Raw genomic sequence first — 16,633 nt, 5'->3', positions numbered from 1 at the left:
CGCTGTCTAAGGAACATGTCTGCCTTAGTCAGTAAAATAAAATACTACAAGATCTCACCACTCATCCTACACTCGACATCTCCATCCATACTTGGCTTAAAATACCTACCTTCATAAGGTCGCCATTTTAGTTGAAAGTATTTGAGAGTTTGATATCTAATCAATTCAACAGATTAATTTTCCAACTGTTTTAGGTAAGGTACCATAACTATTTACTATTTTTTACATACATTTGTGTACGAGCTTATGAAGCTAAAAAGTTAAATAATATTTGTAGGTTCAATGAAATCTTCATTAGAAGGTAGTATTGTTAGGCAATAAAGAAGTTGTGCTTAAAAAACTATTTTATAAAATGTAATACAAATATTTTCAAAGTAACAATCACCATAACACAGAAATGCTTAGTAGGTAAAAAGTTATCTAATAAAATGTCTATAGTCTATATTTTAAATTTTGAATATAAATCCATAAAACATTACCTAACATTTAACACTACAGATAATAATAGATACCAGATAATAACAGATAATAATTATTACAGAACTAATTAATTATCAACATTAACTAAATATCTCTTATGGTAATAACATTTTGTAAAAGTCTAGATGTTGAGTAATGCAATATCAAATGCAAAACATAAAATTATTGGTAACAAAAATTGGCAGTGTGAATATAAATGCAACCAACATAAAGCATAAAGCCCCCAAAGTAAAATGTAAAATAACAACTAACAAGAGTTACAGGCTTTTAACCAAAAATGACAAAACACTAAAGAAATATCTAGGCTCGTCTTTACTATGGAATTATTGATGTCTTAATTAATTGTCTTTGCTATGAAATGTAACATTCACAATCACAGTTTTGACAATGTGATCTTTTAGGGTGATTAAGAGGGTTTCACCCGCTGGTTGGTTACCATGTAAAAATGGTCTTACAAAAAAGAACCTTGTGGCATTGTTAAAGTGTTTATCGAGTTGAAATAAACTGTAAAATACTCACAAAGATCCAAACTATATCCTAGATGAACTTAAACTTTGTAATTGTTTCTTTAAGTATTTACAAAATCATTTTGAAAATCCATTAATTAGTCTTTTTTACATGTGATTTTAGCTTCTGAAAAATAGTTAAACATTACTTTATCTCCATCCATAGCAAGCTCTGATATGTTAAGAGCACAAAAAGCACACAATCATTGGAAAGTAATTAGTTTTAGAGTGTTGAGAGCTTGTACCGTAGAGGCATGTTTAGAATCATTAGCATGTTTAGCCACCATATTGAATTGACCAGGTAGAAGAACCCTCTTAAAGAGTCCTTGGAGCCTAGACGTTCTAACTCGTAAAAAAATAAATAAATACAAAGACAATTTTTTTTATCTCACAGTATACCGGATATTTAAATTACAATCACTTTGGTATCTGAACAAATATTTTGAGATGGTAAATAACTCTTCAGCGGCTGTTTAAAAATAACTAAATAAACATTGCTCTTATGGCGGGCAAATCCAAGATGGCCGATGGCTTCGATGAACTTCCATGGAAATCAATTCAAAACAACAAAGACAACTTTAAATCTTTTAGTATATCAGATATTTAAATTATAATCACTTTGGTTTTTGAAAAACTATTTTTGGATGATAATTAACTCATTAGCAATGCCGTGTAACTATTTTGTTCTGAAAGTTTTATCAAATTTCAAGTTAACTAAAAACCATCTCAAAACAAGTGAAAACCCAAAGGATCATGTAGGCCTACTTTTCCAGCTGACTTGCTTTGTGAAAGTAAAATTAGATTTCTTCCTACATCTATGGATTGATTGGAGGCCAAGGCCATTCAAGTGTACTATATAAAGGCATTTTGTTTGCAATTCAGAACAATTTAGCTTAGACAGTGTGATCACACATCTACTGCAATGTTGCATGGATATGAAGTGTTGTACAGATGACTATAGTCCACCTGCTAGTCTCTTGACTGCCTCAGCCACAGCCTGAGACAGTGCTTCAGCATGTTCAGACGTGTCTGCCTCAGCGTACACTCTCACGACATCCTCTGTCCCTGAGGGTCTGTAGAAAAACACACTCAAAATATTTAAATTCAACAATTATCAATTCACACTTTTTATAAATTTAAATTTTAAAATTCCTTAATGACAAATTAGTCAACTATATTATTCAGTTGAGATTCAAACTATTCAAAGGGATCATAGGAAAACTTGTATTTTGTTTATGTTTTTTATGTATGTACTTATTGTATGTATGTATTTGTATTAACCGACACTATTAATGTTCTTAAAGTCCATGTCAATAAAGAATTCTGAATATTTTGATTTCTGATCAAGGATCAAGGATCATAAGCTACTTGTTTGTATGAATTTCATACTACTTTTATAACTGTAGGTGAGTTTTGGTAGTTAATAAATTGATACTAATATTTAGGTCAGCTTCTTAGCACTTTTATTTTACATGATCAATCAACCTTCCACTCAATGACATTTGCACATCTTTTGTGACATTTAGGCTATAAGGATCAATTGTTTTTTTAGACAGGGTACAGGCGGAATCGCAGACCCAATCACAAACAGAGCAATGTAGGGATACCGCAGCAATGTTCCCGATGTTGCTGCGTGTAGTCAACAGAGCATATCATGTTTTGATTCAGATTCCCTGACCAAGTTAAGTTACTGGACGAATGACGAGGGTAAGTGGCTCAATTTCCAAACCAAAAAGTTTCCCCAAAATTTACAATGTAATTGTGATTACAGAATGCAGAGTCATTATCCACGTTGTCGCGACTGTCGTTGATGGTGGGAGATTCTAGAACGGGTTTTGAATCCAAAGTCACATGGTGTTGAGGGTTAACAATTCCTTGATAACACCGGTACCAAAAACTTTTAGGAATTGATAATCGGAAAATCCCAACTTTTAAGGATTAACCAAAAAACTCATAACTCAACCTAGGTTTTCACAGCTGACAAAGTTCTCAATTATTTACGACTTTAAGATTTTTCACAGTTGTTTAGGTACCCTGTCAATGCATAACTAAATTATAGAAGGGCAGAAACAATCAGCTTGTACATTCACCTGACAAATGAGCGACCCTTGGGGTGGTCAGAGATGAACTTGTCTATCTCTTCCTGCAGACCGACTGGTGTGACACATCTCCTGGCAGCATCAGTGGTAGTGATCACAGTGCGATCCTGTGGCAAAGTAAACAGTAATACACATTGTGTATAATAGCTATTGCAAATAAAATATTTAATTACGGTTAAAATACGCAAATGTCACCCCCTTCTCAATAATAATGTTAAAGCGTTATAAATCTCTAGAAGTATAAGATCAAACTTTAGTTTAATCAGTAGAGTAAATAAGGACACTTTCAACGCAGAAAGTATTTCTGGTTAATGATTGATGGTCAGTTGATAATCAAAAAGAAAAAGTAAATGTGCTAGGCTACCAGTGGCGCCGATAGGGGCCCGCGAGCTAGGGGGGCCCGTGAGCCTTGACCAGGATTTTTCGGGAAATTTTACTGGGACGCGGGCTCTTACTATTGTAAGGCTGCACTTTAAATTTGTTTACTTTGAGTCAGGTAAAATATGTTAGTTACCAATAGGCCCCAGGCCAAATCAGATCGGTTCAAAATAGGGTTGCTTTGAAAACTGTTGATTTTTATATAATGTTGATTTTCAAGCCGAGAAGAGCCTGGCCTACAAGCTTGAGAGATCAAGCACATAGTCAGAAAATCAAGCTCTAGCCGTTTTCCTCAGTACTCAATACAATAATGCCCAATTAAAAGTAAAAGCTTTTATGTCCACGATGATCACGCTCACAAAATTGAAAGATTAGGTCTACGCTTTTGCCGCGATCGCGGATATCGACCAGAAAATTTCCCCGTGGGTTACGATGACGATGTCTCCGCGGCCGCAGGAGATGTTCAATATTTTGCCGTGATTGCGCTAGACGACAATGACGTGTATTCTTCTTTGAGGAATATATCTTGGATTTTGACGCTATTGCGGAAAAAAATATTTACCTGTCACCACAGGTCGCAGGAGATATTAGGGATTGGGCCGTGAATGTGGGAGACGTTGATGTTGTTATCTGACAATTTCATAGGTTTGGTTGCAATCACGGTAGACTATGATAGGCTAATCTTTCTCCCATGACTACGGGAAGTATTCACGATTTTGTCGCGATAATGGAAGACGACGATGACTCCTCGATGCCTCGGGAGATGACGTGCCAAGCTTAAGTGAAAATTTAGGCGGTAATACATGTGATAATGTTTTTAAAGATTATTGGTAGAGGGGGCCCTGCAAACGAACTTGCGGGGGGGCCCGCGGGCTCTTATTGCCGCCACTGTAGGCTACAGAAACTACCACTGAGATAAAAGTATGAAAATTAAGCACAGCTCAGCTCTAATCCATCTCAGGTATTGTAACTCTCTGATTCTTTTGGGCCTGTTGTAACCTTGCATTTAATGTCCGTCCACATTGGCCTCAGGTGTGTGAGTGGAACATATCCAGCAAAACAAAGGGCAAGCCAGTGGGGGGTGACATAGACTAACCAACAAAAGTAAACTTCTCATCCCATTGTAAATTATGAAGCTCGTTTTTCGTGTCTAGTCCATGTCCGGTGACACTGATCGCTAGTGTCGACAAAATTTTTTTGTTTTATTATTGACAGTTAATTTATGCATTACTATTTGGTTATATATTTAGGACACAAGTTATTGTTTATGATTTGATCGTTTTATTTGGATAAACGAGATTTAAATTACTGAAACAACAAGAAACAAATTGTAAACAAACCACGACATATACAGTGAACCGGACGGAACTAACAATGAAATTGGCTTCAGCTGTTCCATAAGGATGAGAAATCTACAAAGGGAGTATGTTTGATCTATGCCATTGACTTGAATTCACAACATAGCTGCTATAGATTTGTAGTCCATGGTGCTACTGAATTCTTCACCAATCATTAAAGGCCAACATATCACACATTAAGACTTACATTACAAAAACCTTAAACTTAACTTATTATCAAGTATAGTTATCAAAAAAAGTTGCTGGATTTATAAAATTTCAAGAGAAGGAAGTAAAACAGTATTTATTTTTGACTGATAAGGAGCAAACGTTGCTGTTTGTGACTGTATTGGGAACAAGAATAAATATTAAGAAATGGCAGGATTGAAAATTGAGTTGAATACAAATTTAAAATCAACAGGAGTTAAATTAGAATTAAAGATGTAAGTTGCCAGCCAAACTTACAGGAATAAAGCCAAATTGAAGGATATCCCCAAAAAGAATCATCAAGTACACAGTAGGTGCTATTAAATTTTGGTAGAACAGATAGAAGTTTTCAATCCAAAGTTAACAAGGCAAAATCACCAACTCATAAATCAGTTATAATTTTCTTTTTTTTGCAAATTCCTATTGCTATTTAAGGTTGTTTATAGAAACGCCATAACACTCAAGACGACCAAAGAGGCAGATTGGAAATGATGACTAGAACTGTAGTTGGATTTTTATCCACGAATACAACTACTTTGAGGTTTATATTTTTTTCAGAATATTATAATGTGCTGCATTGCTAAATAAAAAATTATGTTAAGCAGTAATAGTAAACTATATTTCAAGTTATAAATCAAATATAGCAATGTCAAATTTTTAGACCTAACTAATGCATTTTTTGGTGCTAATCAGTAAACATGAAGACACTTTTACTAAATAAACAAAACAAACTGTTGTATATGAAAACCCCCAAAATACAACAGGTAAGAACTAAGAAGGTAAATGTAAAAACTAACCTTGACTTTGACTTTGACCAGTCTGTAAGGCAGGTCAGTGTACATGTGTAGCCAGTCTTGTATGTCCCAGCCTCGAGAATGAAGAACAGTCTCCACCAACAGTAGGTCTGATAAGGCATCACCCACTGTCTCATTGGTCATGTCTACAATGTAGGCTAGTTTCTCAGCAGCAGCCACCGCTGTGTCACTCAGTCTGAGACAAAGGAGGGTCAGTGTAAATGTGTAGCCAGTCATGTATGTCCCAGCCTCGAGAATAAAGAACAGTCTCCACCAACAGTAGGACTGATAAGAACCTGATAAGTACCACATTGTAGGCCAGTCTCTCAGCAGCAGCCACCGCTGGGTCACTCAGTCTGAGACAAAGGAGGGTCAGTGTAAATGTGTAGCCAGTCATGTATGTCCCAGCCTCGAGAATAAAGAACAGTCTCCACCCACAGTAGGACTGATAAGAACATGATAAGTACCACAATGTAGGCCAGTCTCTCAGCAGCAGCCACCGCTGGGTCACTCAGTCTAAGACAAAGGAGGGTCAGTGTAAATGTGTAGCCAGTCATGTATGTCCCAACCTCGAGAATAAAGAACAGTCTCCACCAACAGTAGGACTGATAAGAACCTGATAAGTACCACATTGTAGGCCAGTCTCTCAGCAGCAGCCACCGCTGGGTCACTCAGTCTGAGACAAAGGAGGGTCAGTGTAAATGTGTAGCCAGTCATGTATGTCCCAACCTCGAGAATAAAGAACAGTCTCCACCAACAGTAGGACTGATAAGAACCTGATAAGTACCACATTGTAGGCCAGTCTCTCAGCAGCAGCCACCGCTGGGTCACTCAGTCTGAGACAAAGGAGGGTCAGTGTAAATGTGTAGCCAGTCATGTATGTCCCAGCCTCGAGAATAAAGAACAGTCTCCACCCACAGTAGGACTGATAAGAACATGATAAGTACCACAATGTAGGCCAGTCTCTCAGCAGCAGCCACCGCTGGGTCACTCAGTCTGAGACAAAGGAGGGTCAGTGTAAATGTGGAGCCAGTCATGTATGTCCCAGCCTCGAGAATGAAGAACAGTCTCCACTAACAGTAGGACTGATAAGTACCTGATAAGTACCACAATGTAGGCCAGGTTCTCAGCAGCAACCACCGCTGTGTCACTCAGTCTGAGACAAAGGAGGGTCAGTGTAAATGTGTAGCCAGTCATGTTTGTCCCAGCCTTGAGAATGAAGAACAGTCTCCACTAACAGTAGGACTGATAAGTACCACAATGTAGGCCAGGTTCTCAGCAGCAGCCACCGCTGTATCACTCAGTCTTAGACAAAGGTAAAGTGCAGGCATGTTTGATGGCCATTAATAGGCCTATAGAAGATTGCTTTTAAAATTCAGTGATAACTGAACAAAGGTGTTTCTTAACTCCATAATGTTTTGGCTAGTTAATGTATTTTTAATAACTAGTGAATGTGTCAATTATGATTTTATCCGTTCATTTTCAGGTTGTTTGTTATTCTATGGGCTGTTGGTTATTTTTAGTTTTGTTTTCTGTCTCCGGTGATCACAAACATATCATCACACGCAACTGCAAAGAGATTATAATCGTTTCCCCCGATCGCAAAGAACCATCAGTGTCCTTTACAATTGCAGCAAAAGGATTGTAGCCAATAAACTAAAAGTGATATTTTAACACAATTCTGGGTTTTATGTATTTTTTTTAAATTTTTTTTTGCTGAAAACCGGTAAAACCTACTTTTAATACTGACCCATTTTTATTAATAATCATGTGGTTTTTACATTTAACCAGTCCTGTAACTACCGTGGTTGCAGGCAAAACTGCACAGTGACCAATTTGTGTTTACTTACAGTTTTTACGGTGTTTTATTACAGTCCTAGATGGCTTAATTAACTCTAGGCATCTAAAATGAAAAAGCTTGACTTTGATAGCAATTATTTGTACTCACCCGGTATCTTTGGTGGCTTTTTTTATTTTCTGCTTTGCATTTTCACTGTAAACTACAGTGCCATGACCATTGGCTTCAAAGTACACCCCTATATCAAATTCCAGTGCCTTGTGATGAAGATGTTTTACTCCTGTTGGTACACAGGCCACTTGCAGTTTCTGCAACCAACATTGAAGATGGTAGTTACACTTGTTACAGTTACACTAAAAGTAAAATAAAAGTTAACTGCTAGGGCTAGGGATAATCTCTCTTGGTGGAACAATGAATGTTTGATCTCTTACTCAAGTGGACTAAAAGTTAAAAAATGGGTAACAAAAAGAATCTATTTTACAGGACAATGTTGTCATACGGCTGAAAGTTGTCTCTAGGATTGTCTCCCAAGATGTTTAATTGGCAAGCAATGATTGATAGGAGCTTTAATTTCATCATTTTTCTGATTATGAAACGATAATTACTGATAAGTCTACCCACAGTTTTTAAATTCTTTTTATTTTCTTCGAGGTGAAATGCAAAGGAAAGGCATTGGGGCCCAGCCATTTTAAAGAGCTCTCTTGTTATTTTGGAATTTTTAGAAAAACACTATACTGCATGACTGCTTTAAGTTGTTCCAATAAAAAATTTTTTGTTCAATAAATATTCCTCAATTGTTTCCCAGCCTCTAATGGGGTAGCAGCACTCTAATAAATATAAATCAAGTACTTAGAACCTAAATTCAAATTTGCAATAAAAATTTTTACTGGTGAATTTTGTGATGTTACGTACTGAAAATACAGTTATAATAAACAGAGCTTAAAAAAAATCTCACCAGCTTATCAGTGATGTACTCAGTAGAGCTGCCATTGGCGTAAGCTGTCTGCACCAGACCTATCTGTAAGTTGAGTCCTGCCTCTTCTGTCAGCTCCTTAAGGTAGCCTGCAACTAATGACAAAGGCAGATCTTAAAGGTTGTTTAAAATCTCTGTGATTATTAATCTGTTGCCTTGTTTTCTAATGAATTAAACTTCTTTTACTAACCTTATCTTCAATAGATTACAAAACCAACATTCAGCTTTGAATTTAGATTTTTTAATCAACAAATACTACTTTCTTTACTGTATCAAGCGCTCACAATTTAAAACACCATCGGGCGCTCAAGGAGGTTAACTCCAGGTTTTGAAAAAAGTACAAATACATTAAAAATAGACTTTATTTTTTTGAGTTTAGACAAAATTTTCTCTTGTTAAAAAAAATGTTATAATTGGAAAAAAAACTAATTTTAAGAACTGTTAGTTGTAAAAATACACAGGGTGTCCCACGAGAGGTGTCTCAAATTGATTACAGAAAAACGGCTTAACGTACAAGAATGAAATAAAATTATTTCCTTCTAAATAGACCCCAAGGAATAACGTAAAAATATTTTTAACTTTTTCCCAATACAGGGTGTGCCAAAAACTGAGGGTCTATTATATATCTAATATACAGGGTAGCTGAAAAGTAACTTGCACCCCCACTTAACTTTTCAATTATTTGAGATATTTGAAATCGGTTTGTGGCAACCTTCTTAGATATAAGGGGCTACAATAATTATGGTCAATTTTGAAAATTTTGCCCTTAGGGGTACCGGGGGTAGGGGGTAGCTCAAAATTTTCAAATAGCAGGTATAATCGAGTTTGGTATCATTTTACAGGTCTTGACGAAACATAAACATTGACATAAAGAAAACCAAAATCGGCTCACTAATAACAAAATGGCGCCCTAAAACGTTTTAAATCCAAATAACCATGAGGGTAGCAAAAAAATTAACTTGCACCCTCTTTAAACTTTAACTTTGTTAATATTTGAGATATTTGAAATCGGTTTGCGGCAACTTTTTTGGATATAAAGAGCTACAATAATTATGGTCAGTTTTGAAAATGTTGCTCTTTGGGTAGCAGGGGTAGGGGTTGGCTCAAAATTTTCAAATAGCAAGTATAGTCGAGTTTGGTATCATTTTGTAGGTCTTGACAAAACATAACAATTAACATAAAGAAAATAGAAATCGAACCATTATTTAAAAAATGGCAGTTAAAAATTACTTAAAATAACCATTGTCTCAAACATTTTTAGCTGCCATTTTGTTATTAATCGTCCGATTTCATTTTTCTTTATGTTATTTGTTATGTTTCGTCAAGACCTGTAGAATGATACCAAACTCGACTATACTTGCTATTTGAAAATTTTGAGCTACCCCTTACCCCCGCTACCCTTAAGGGAAAAATTTTCAAAACTGACCATAATTATTGTAGCCCTTCATTTCCAAACAAGTTTCCGCAAACCGATTTCAAATATCTCAAATAGTTAAAAAGTTAAAGAGGGTGCAAGTTAATTTTTTTGCCACCCTCATGGTTATTTGGATTTATATCGTTTTAGGGCGCCATTTTGTTATTAGTGAGCTGATTTTGGTTTTCTTTATGTTATTTGTTATGTTTCGTCAAGACCTGTAAAATGATACCAAACTCGACTATACTTGTCATTTGAAAATTTTGAGCTACCCCCTACCCCCGCTGCCTAAGGGCAAAATTTTCAAAATTGACCATAATTATTGTAGCCCCTCATATCTAAGAAGGCTGCCGTAAACCGCTTTCAAATATCTCAAATGGTTGAAAAGTTAAGTGGGGGTGCAAGTTACTTTTCAGCCCCCCTGTATATCTTTATATTATCTAATATTATATAATATTTTGTATTATACAATATTTTATCTATAATAGCTAACCCAATTACAGTAACATGTAGGCTTATTCACGTCTTAAAAGTCCCCTCCGGCTACTCCCCGAGGACGTCCAATTTTTTTATGTTAACATTTTAGAAGAGCTATTTCAAATCTTAAAACTCTAAAATGCTGTGGAATCTTCAATTAAAATTTAAGACGTGAACAGGATTTAAGATGTGTTAATTGAGGATTGGTTAGTTTATATGTTCGGGATTTGGCATTACTCATCTAAAATGTCGACACTTTAAGACTTAAAGCAGAAGCTAACAGGTATAATTTCAAGTCTAAACCATTTAGAATAAAAAGAATTAAGAACATAAACAATACTATCACACTATATTCGCTCATTGGAGTTAAGTTTAATTTAATACATAGCCATAATGTAAAACGGGGAAAAATAAATAAACAAGTAGGCCTACATGAAATTAAAACGAAACTAACAAATCAGGTAGGTATGTATTATATAGACTAGCTGTACCTGCGGGCTTTGCCCCGTTTAACTTCATAAGTATTCGCATGGCTCAATCACGTCCTCGTTGAAGTTCGTTCGCTACGCTCACTCACCTTTAGGTTGGAGCTCGTTCGCTGCGCTCACTTGCCTTCAGGTTAGCTCGTTCGCTACGCTAACTCACCTCCAGGTTGAAGTTCGTTCGCTACGCTCACTCACCTTTTGGTTGCAAATTAGCTGTTGTCATAAATTTAAAAAATAATAGTGCTGCACCCTGATGGTAATACTTGTAACTTTAATGCTATTGAACATCATAGAATAGAACCAACTTGTTTAATTGAAACAGCTGTTAAGATTCATTAATTCCTTTTAAATATGAAAAATCATAGGTTAACATGGGAAACTCCAGAGCCACTGGGGCGGAGCCAGAGAGTCCGATCAGAATAAAAACGACTTAGTTTTCCTATTTAATGCCTAAAGAATCAGTGTACCAAATTTCAGCCTCCTAGGTAAATGGGAAGTGGGAGAATTAGTGATGAGTGAGTGAGTGAGTGAGTGAGTGAGTGAGTGAGTGAGTCAGTGAAGGCTTTGCCTTTTATATATATAGATATGTAACTGTTATTAATATTTTTATTTAATGTAATTTGAACATGTCTATTCCTATGTAACAACTTGGTCAATGGCAATACATTTCTTATTCTTTTTTTATGCATTTGTATTAATATTTCATAGATAGGTACAGAGGGCGTCCGGCATGGCGTAGGCCTTTCCTCATTCTCATGTACACACGAAGGGTAGGCTTGCTCGGGTTTTTTGTTCTGAAGGCCCGTTAACCTGTATACATACACCATGGTGTAATGCACGGCGTTACCGCCCCCCATCGGTACGCCACTGTTATAGAGGTAAAATTATAATTAATTAATAGTTGCTGACTTGATAAATTATTAATGTAGACTTTATTAATGCATTAATGCATTTTCGATTTAGTGCTTATCAGTAAACATGAAGAAACTTCTGAAAGAAGTAAACTAGGGATGGACGGGTCCCGAAATTTCGGGAATTTTTCGGGAAAAAAATATTCCCGATTATCGGGACGGGATTACATTTGACTCGGGAATTTTTCGGGACGGGATTTGGTCAGATCGTCGGCGATTTTTCCGCTTCGCGAGTGCCGATAACGCCGTTATTGCGAGCGATAGGTCCGCGAACGCAGGAGACGAAGTCATTTCGACGATTACGCCGTGACCGCGGAGTCCTACCGACGACCGCGCCGTGACCGCGAGTCATACCGACGATCGCGCCGTGACCGCGGAGTCCTACCGACGATTGCGCCGTGACCGCGGAGTCCTACCGACGATCGCGCCGTGACCGCGGAGTCCTACCGACGATCGCGCCGTGACCGCGGAGTCCTACCGACGATCGCGCCGTGACCGCGGAGTCCTACCGACGATCGCGCTGTGACCGCGAGTCATACCGACGATCGAGCCGTGTTCGCGAGTCATACCGACGATAGCCCCGTGACCGCGGAGTCATACCAACGATCGCGCCGTGACCGCAAGTCATACCGACGATCGCGCCGTGACCGCGAGTCATACCGACGATTGCGCCGTGACCGCGAGTCATGGCGACGATCGCGCCGTGACCGTGGAGTCATACCGACGATAACCCCGTGACCGCGAGTCATGATGACGATCACGCCGTGACCGCGAGTCATGACGTGACCGCGAGTCATGACGACGATCGCGCAGTGACCGTGGAGTCATACCGACGATAACCCCGTGACCGCGGAGTCATACCGACGATCGCGCCGTGACCGCGGAGTCATACTGACGATCATGCCGTGATGGCGGAGTCATGCTGACGATCGAGCCGTGATCGCGAGTCATACCGACGATCATGCCGTGACTGCGAGTCATATCGACGATCATGCCGTGACCGCGAGTCATACCGACGATAACCCCGTGACCGCGGAGTCATACCGACGATCGCGCCGTGACCGCGAGTCATACCGACGATTGCGCCGTGACCGCGAGTCATACCGACGATCGCGTCGTGACCGCGAGTCATGACGACGATCGCGCAGTGACCGTGGAGTCATACCGACGACAACCCCGTGACCGCGGAGTCATACCGACATTTTTTACTAACTACTATTTTATCAATAACAAAGTCTTCAATCCAATTGTCTGGCTGTGAAACAACATACTTAATGTATATAGAAATATGTATAAACAAACCTATTTCAAATAGAAAGTAGAACATTTAAATTAAATTACAGCAAAATATTTTATGCGAGCTTCACTGGAAAATGTATAATGTATCACAGGCCTATGTTAAATAATGTAAACTGTGTATGTAATAGTGAGGTTGGTAAGCCTTAGGGGTGTGCGAAGCAGCAAAAAATTTTCGATTCGAAGCAACGATTCGATTCAAAAGATTTTCGATTCGATTCGATGCAACTCGATTCGAAGCAATACGGTATTTTTCTATTCATAATTGTCAATTGAGTGGATTAACAATAATTAAAATTTATCTCATTTGTGTAATACAAATTTTTGTTGATGTGGTATTAGGCCTATTCATACTTACATATGAATTTTAGGTGAAAAAATATTTATTTTCAATCATATGTATTAGAATAACTGCTGGAAATACCAGTGAGCTGCTTTACTTGCCTATTTCATAATTTTTACTTGGAATTGGCTCAACTGCAAGAAAGAAGAAAATATTTTTTTTATCAAGACACTCATTCTCATTTTAATAACTGTTTAAATAACTAAATAGGTACCGGTAGCTAAATTACAACAAATTTGAATGGAACTTAATATAAAAAGACCATTAAGAAATAAATTTACATATCACAAGTTTAGGGCCTGTGGACCGGCTTCAGGACTGCAAGCAAGAAGAAAATAAAAATAATATGTTTCCACCATGCAACATGTATCATTCATTCCCTGCCTCCTAACCTCCTTAGTATAATAACCTCACACTTACATTATTTGTTACATCATCATAAATAAAGAATTATTATTGGCATCAGTAGGCCTACAGCTTTACATAGGCATTATTTTTATAGGGCCTAAAATAGTAATAGGCTAGAAGCAACATGTCAAGTAGAGAACTCATTGAAGAAAAGATATTGTGTAAACTAATTTCCTATAAAACTCAAAAACAGTAAATAACATACAAACATTGTTTATGGTATAATTAATAAGGACTAAAAAATGCATATAATGTCATACAGTAGTATAGACCTACCGGTACTGCAAGAGATTAAAATCCTAAAACAACTGATTTTGATAGCTAATGAATGAAAAGAATTAAAAATCCATAAAATGAAGCTAAACAATATCACAACTAATTAGGTACCCGAAAAGTAACTCTTAAATAATATATAGAAGATTAAAATAATATTAAATCAAGAGACAAGAAAGTTAAATGCTATCTTCTAGTGCCCTTGGCAACACAGGTCAATGTTTTTAAACTACCCTCAATGTTTTTGGAACAGCAGGGCCTTTTTCTCTTAAGGAAGGGTAGTAGTATGTCAACAAAAACAATGAATCAGTCTCACCAGCCAGGCCCGGGCAACGATGTGTGAATTCAAGGTCATAGACCCTCCCCCTCCCCTCTTACACCACCCGGTTGCTACCCAGTTGCTTCAATTGCTGACAAAATGCAAGTGATGAAACAAGGAAGTAGAGACAAAGAAATATATTTCTTTATTCAAAAACACAAAACTGTTAGAGATTATTTTCAAAGAAATTAATTCAATGTAATTTGTGAGTTGTAAATATTGTATTGGATCTTAGAAATATATTTTTTTTAACACTATTTAACCAAGATACAGATCTGTTCACTATATCAGATATTTCTTTTGTTTATAATTTATTATGTAAAATACTAAATATATTTTTAATTAGGTATTGAATGAACAATAAATGATTATACTAATATGTCTGGATAAATAGTCTTTCTATTCTTTTGACTCTGTTTTCTTTGCACTGTTAGTGTTGCGTCACGGCTTTTGTCTTGTTACTCTTATCAGTAGACGACTAGACCTGGCTCTGGCTAGTGGCAGTGCGGCAATTGCTCTGTTGTGTCTTTATTCTTAAAGGTCGTGAGCCAACTTAATTTTTAATTCTCATTTGAACATTTTAATTCCTCTGTAATAGATATAATAATATAAGAGTGTTTCTTTGGAAATAAATTATTCTTTTTTTTCTTTTGCCCCAACAAAAATTCGGGGACGGGGACCGACAGACACCTAACAAAAATACCAAATGTATCAGTCTATAACATTGATCTTACTAGTTAAGTATTAAGTAACAATTTTTCAGACTTATTTTTAAAATGATTTTGGAGTAACCTACCTTGTTTTGGCTAGGTTTACAGTAGTAAAATATTTCACACACTGCTTACATCAAGACAAAAAACAAAACCTCTAATCATTTGCAATGTCAAAACAAAAAAATATAAAACAATTAAAGCTATATTTAATGCAAAGAATGTATTAAATAAGAACGCCTTCGTAAAGGAAACGCAACAGCAACGCGCTCCTGTATTGCGGGTATTGCATTGACTTTCTGCAGGCGTTTTTCGTATATGGATACTGACTCCCTCGTGAATCGATTCGTTTTTTGACCACCACTGAATCGAATCGCGATTCGATGCATCGAATCGAATCGAATCGAAATTTCGATGCATTTTCGATGCATCGCACACCCCTAGTAAGCCTACATACTGAGGATGGCGATCCTGTCTCCATCAAGCAGGTGGAAGGCACTGTTGTCGTCTATGAAGTAGTAGACTAGCCTGTCAGCATCTCCATCTACTGAGGCACATCTAGCAAACGATCTCAGAGGTACTCCAGTAGGGGGTGTCTGTGATGTCTTCACATGGTCTGCTCCACACTTTCAATCAAATTACAACTTAATTAATACATGAACTGTGCATATATAGTTGTGTCCACTAATCCGTCCATTATTAACGGAGGAGTAATGTTTCATAGAAATCGCCTTCATGTATTATACCGGGTGTCCCACGAAGGGGTTTAAACGTTTGATTTTATATTACGTGTCCATTCATGCACCGAACTGTTTTAAACTTTGCACAGTTTACAAAGTGTGTTCTAAAAATATTCTGGAAAAATTCAGGGTTGTCAGCAGGATCTATAAACGAAATTCACACATTTTTCCCGGTTTTCCCGGCTACAAAGTACGGAATTCCCGGCGTCTATTATACTTATAACAACGGCACAACACAAGTTACACTTATCAGTAAATTAAAAAAAGCAAGCCAAATTGCCCAAGGGACTACGTAAGCCCCGACCGATGAAACGGTGAACACTTCGTGACACATAATTAATTAGTGACGCACTGATGGTCGGGCGGGTAAGGGGTAGCGCGGTGGGTCATTATGGGTGCCATCTTGCCATCCACTCATAATACTATATTTGGCTAATAATTTGTTCAGAATTATCAGAGGTTATAAACTCTATTACCTTAAACATTAATTGATCAAAGCTAGTACAGTAGACTACTGTCGGGGAAATAAATATGTGCACTCGAGATTGAGCCTAAATGTCTCTGAGATGAATTATCCGATTTTATTGAAACAAAAATTAAATCTAAGCTGGTTTAAAAACATTTTACGTGGTAACAATTAAAAAAATTTCCGTTTGCCAGATCCTAAAAAGTAGGTACCGGTTTT

General features: G+C 37.2%; 1 protein-coding gene across 1 annotated transcript in view; it reads right to left on the bottom strand.

Moving 5' to 3' along the window:
* Nucleotides 1–403: 403 nt before the first annotated feature.
* LOC128983295 (phosphoacetylglucosamine mutase) overlaps nucleotides 404–16,633 on the bottom strand; it is a 34,973-nt gene continuing 18,743 nt past the window's right edge. Inside the window, exons 5-10 of the mRNA XM_054402541.1 lie at nucleotides 15,666–15,834; nucleotides 8,555–8,667; nucleotides 7,750–7,907; nucleotides 5,805–5,997; nucleotides 3,077–3,192; nucleotides 404–2,059 (exon numbers count right to left, since the gene is read on the bottom strand). Of these exons, the coding sequence (XP_054258516.1) occupies nucleotides 1,942–2,059; nucleotides 3,077–3,192; nucleotides 5,805–5,997; nucleotides 7,750–7,907; nucleotides 8,555–8,667; nucleotides 15,666–15,834 (867 nt within the window). The 3' untranslated portion in view covers nucleotides 404–1,941. The remainder of the gene's footprint in view (nucleotides 2,060–3,076; nucleotides 3,193–5,804; nucleotides 5,998–7,749; nucleotides 7,908–8,554; nucleotides 8,668–15,665; nucleotides 15,835–16,633) is intronic.

The sequence above is a fragment of the Macrosteles quadrilineatus genome, unplaced genomic scaffold (genome assembly GCF_028750875.1).
Source record: "Macrosteles quadrilineatus isolate MER2022 unplaced genomic scaffold, UCM_ALF_1.0 Scaffold_1__1_contigs__length_201487025, whole genome shotgun sequence".
Lineage (NCBI taxonomy): Eukaryota > Metazoa > Arthropoda > Insecta > Hemiptera > Cicadellidae > Macrosteles > Macrosteles quadrilineatus.
Note: the sequence above shows the minus strand (reverse complement) of the source record. Positions and strands in the feature narration are given on the sequence as shown.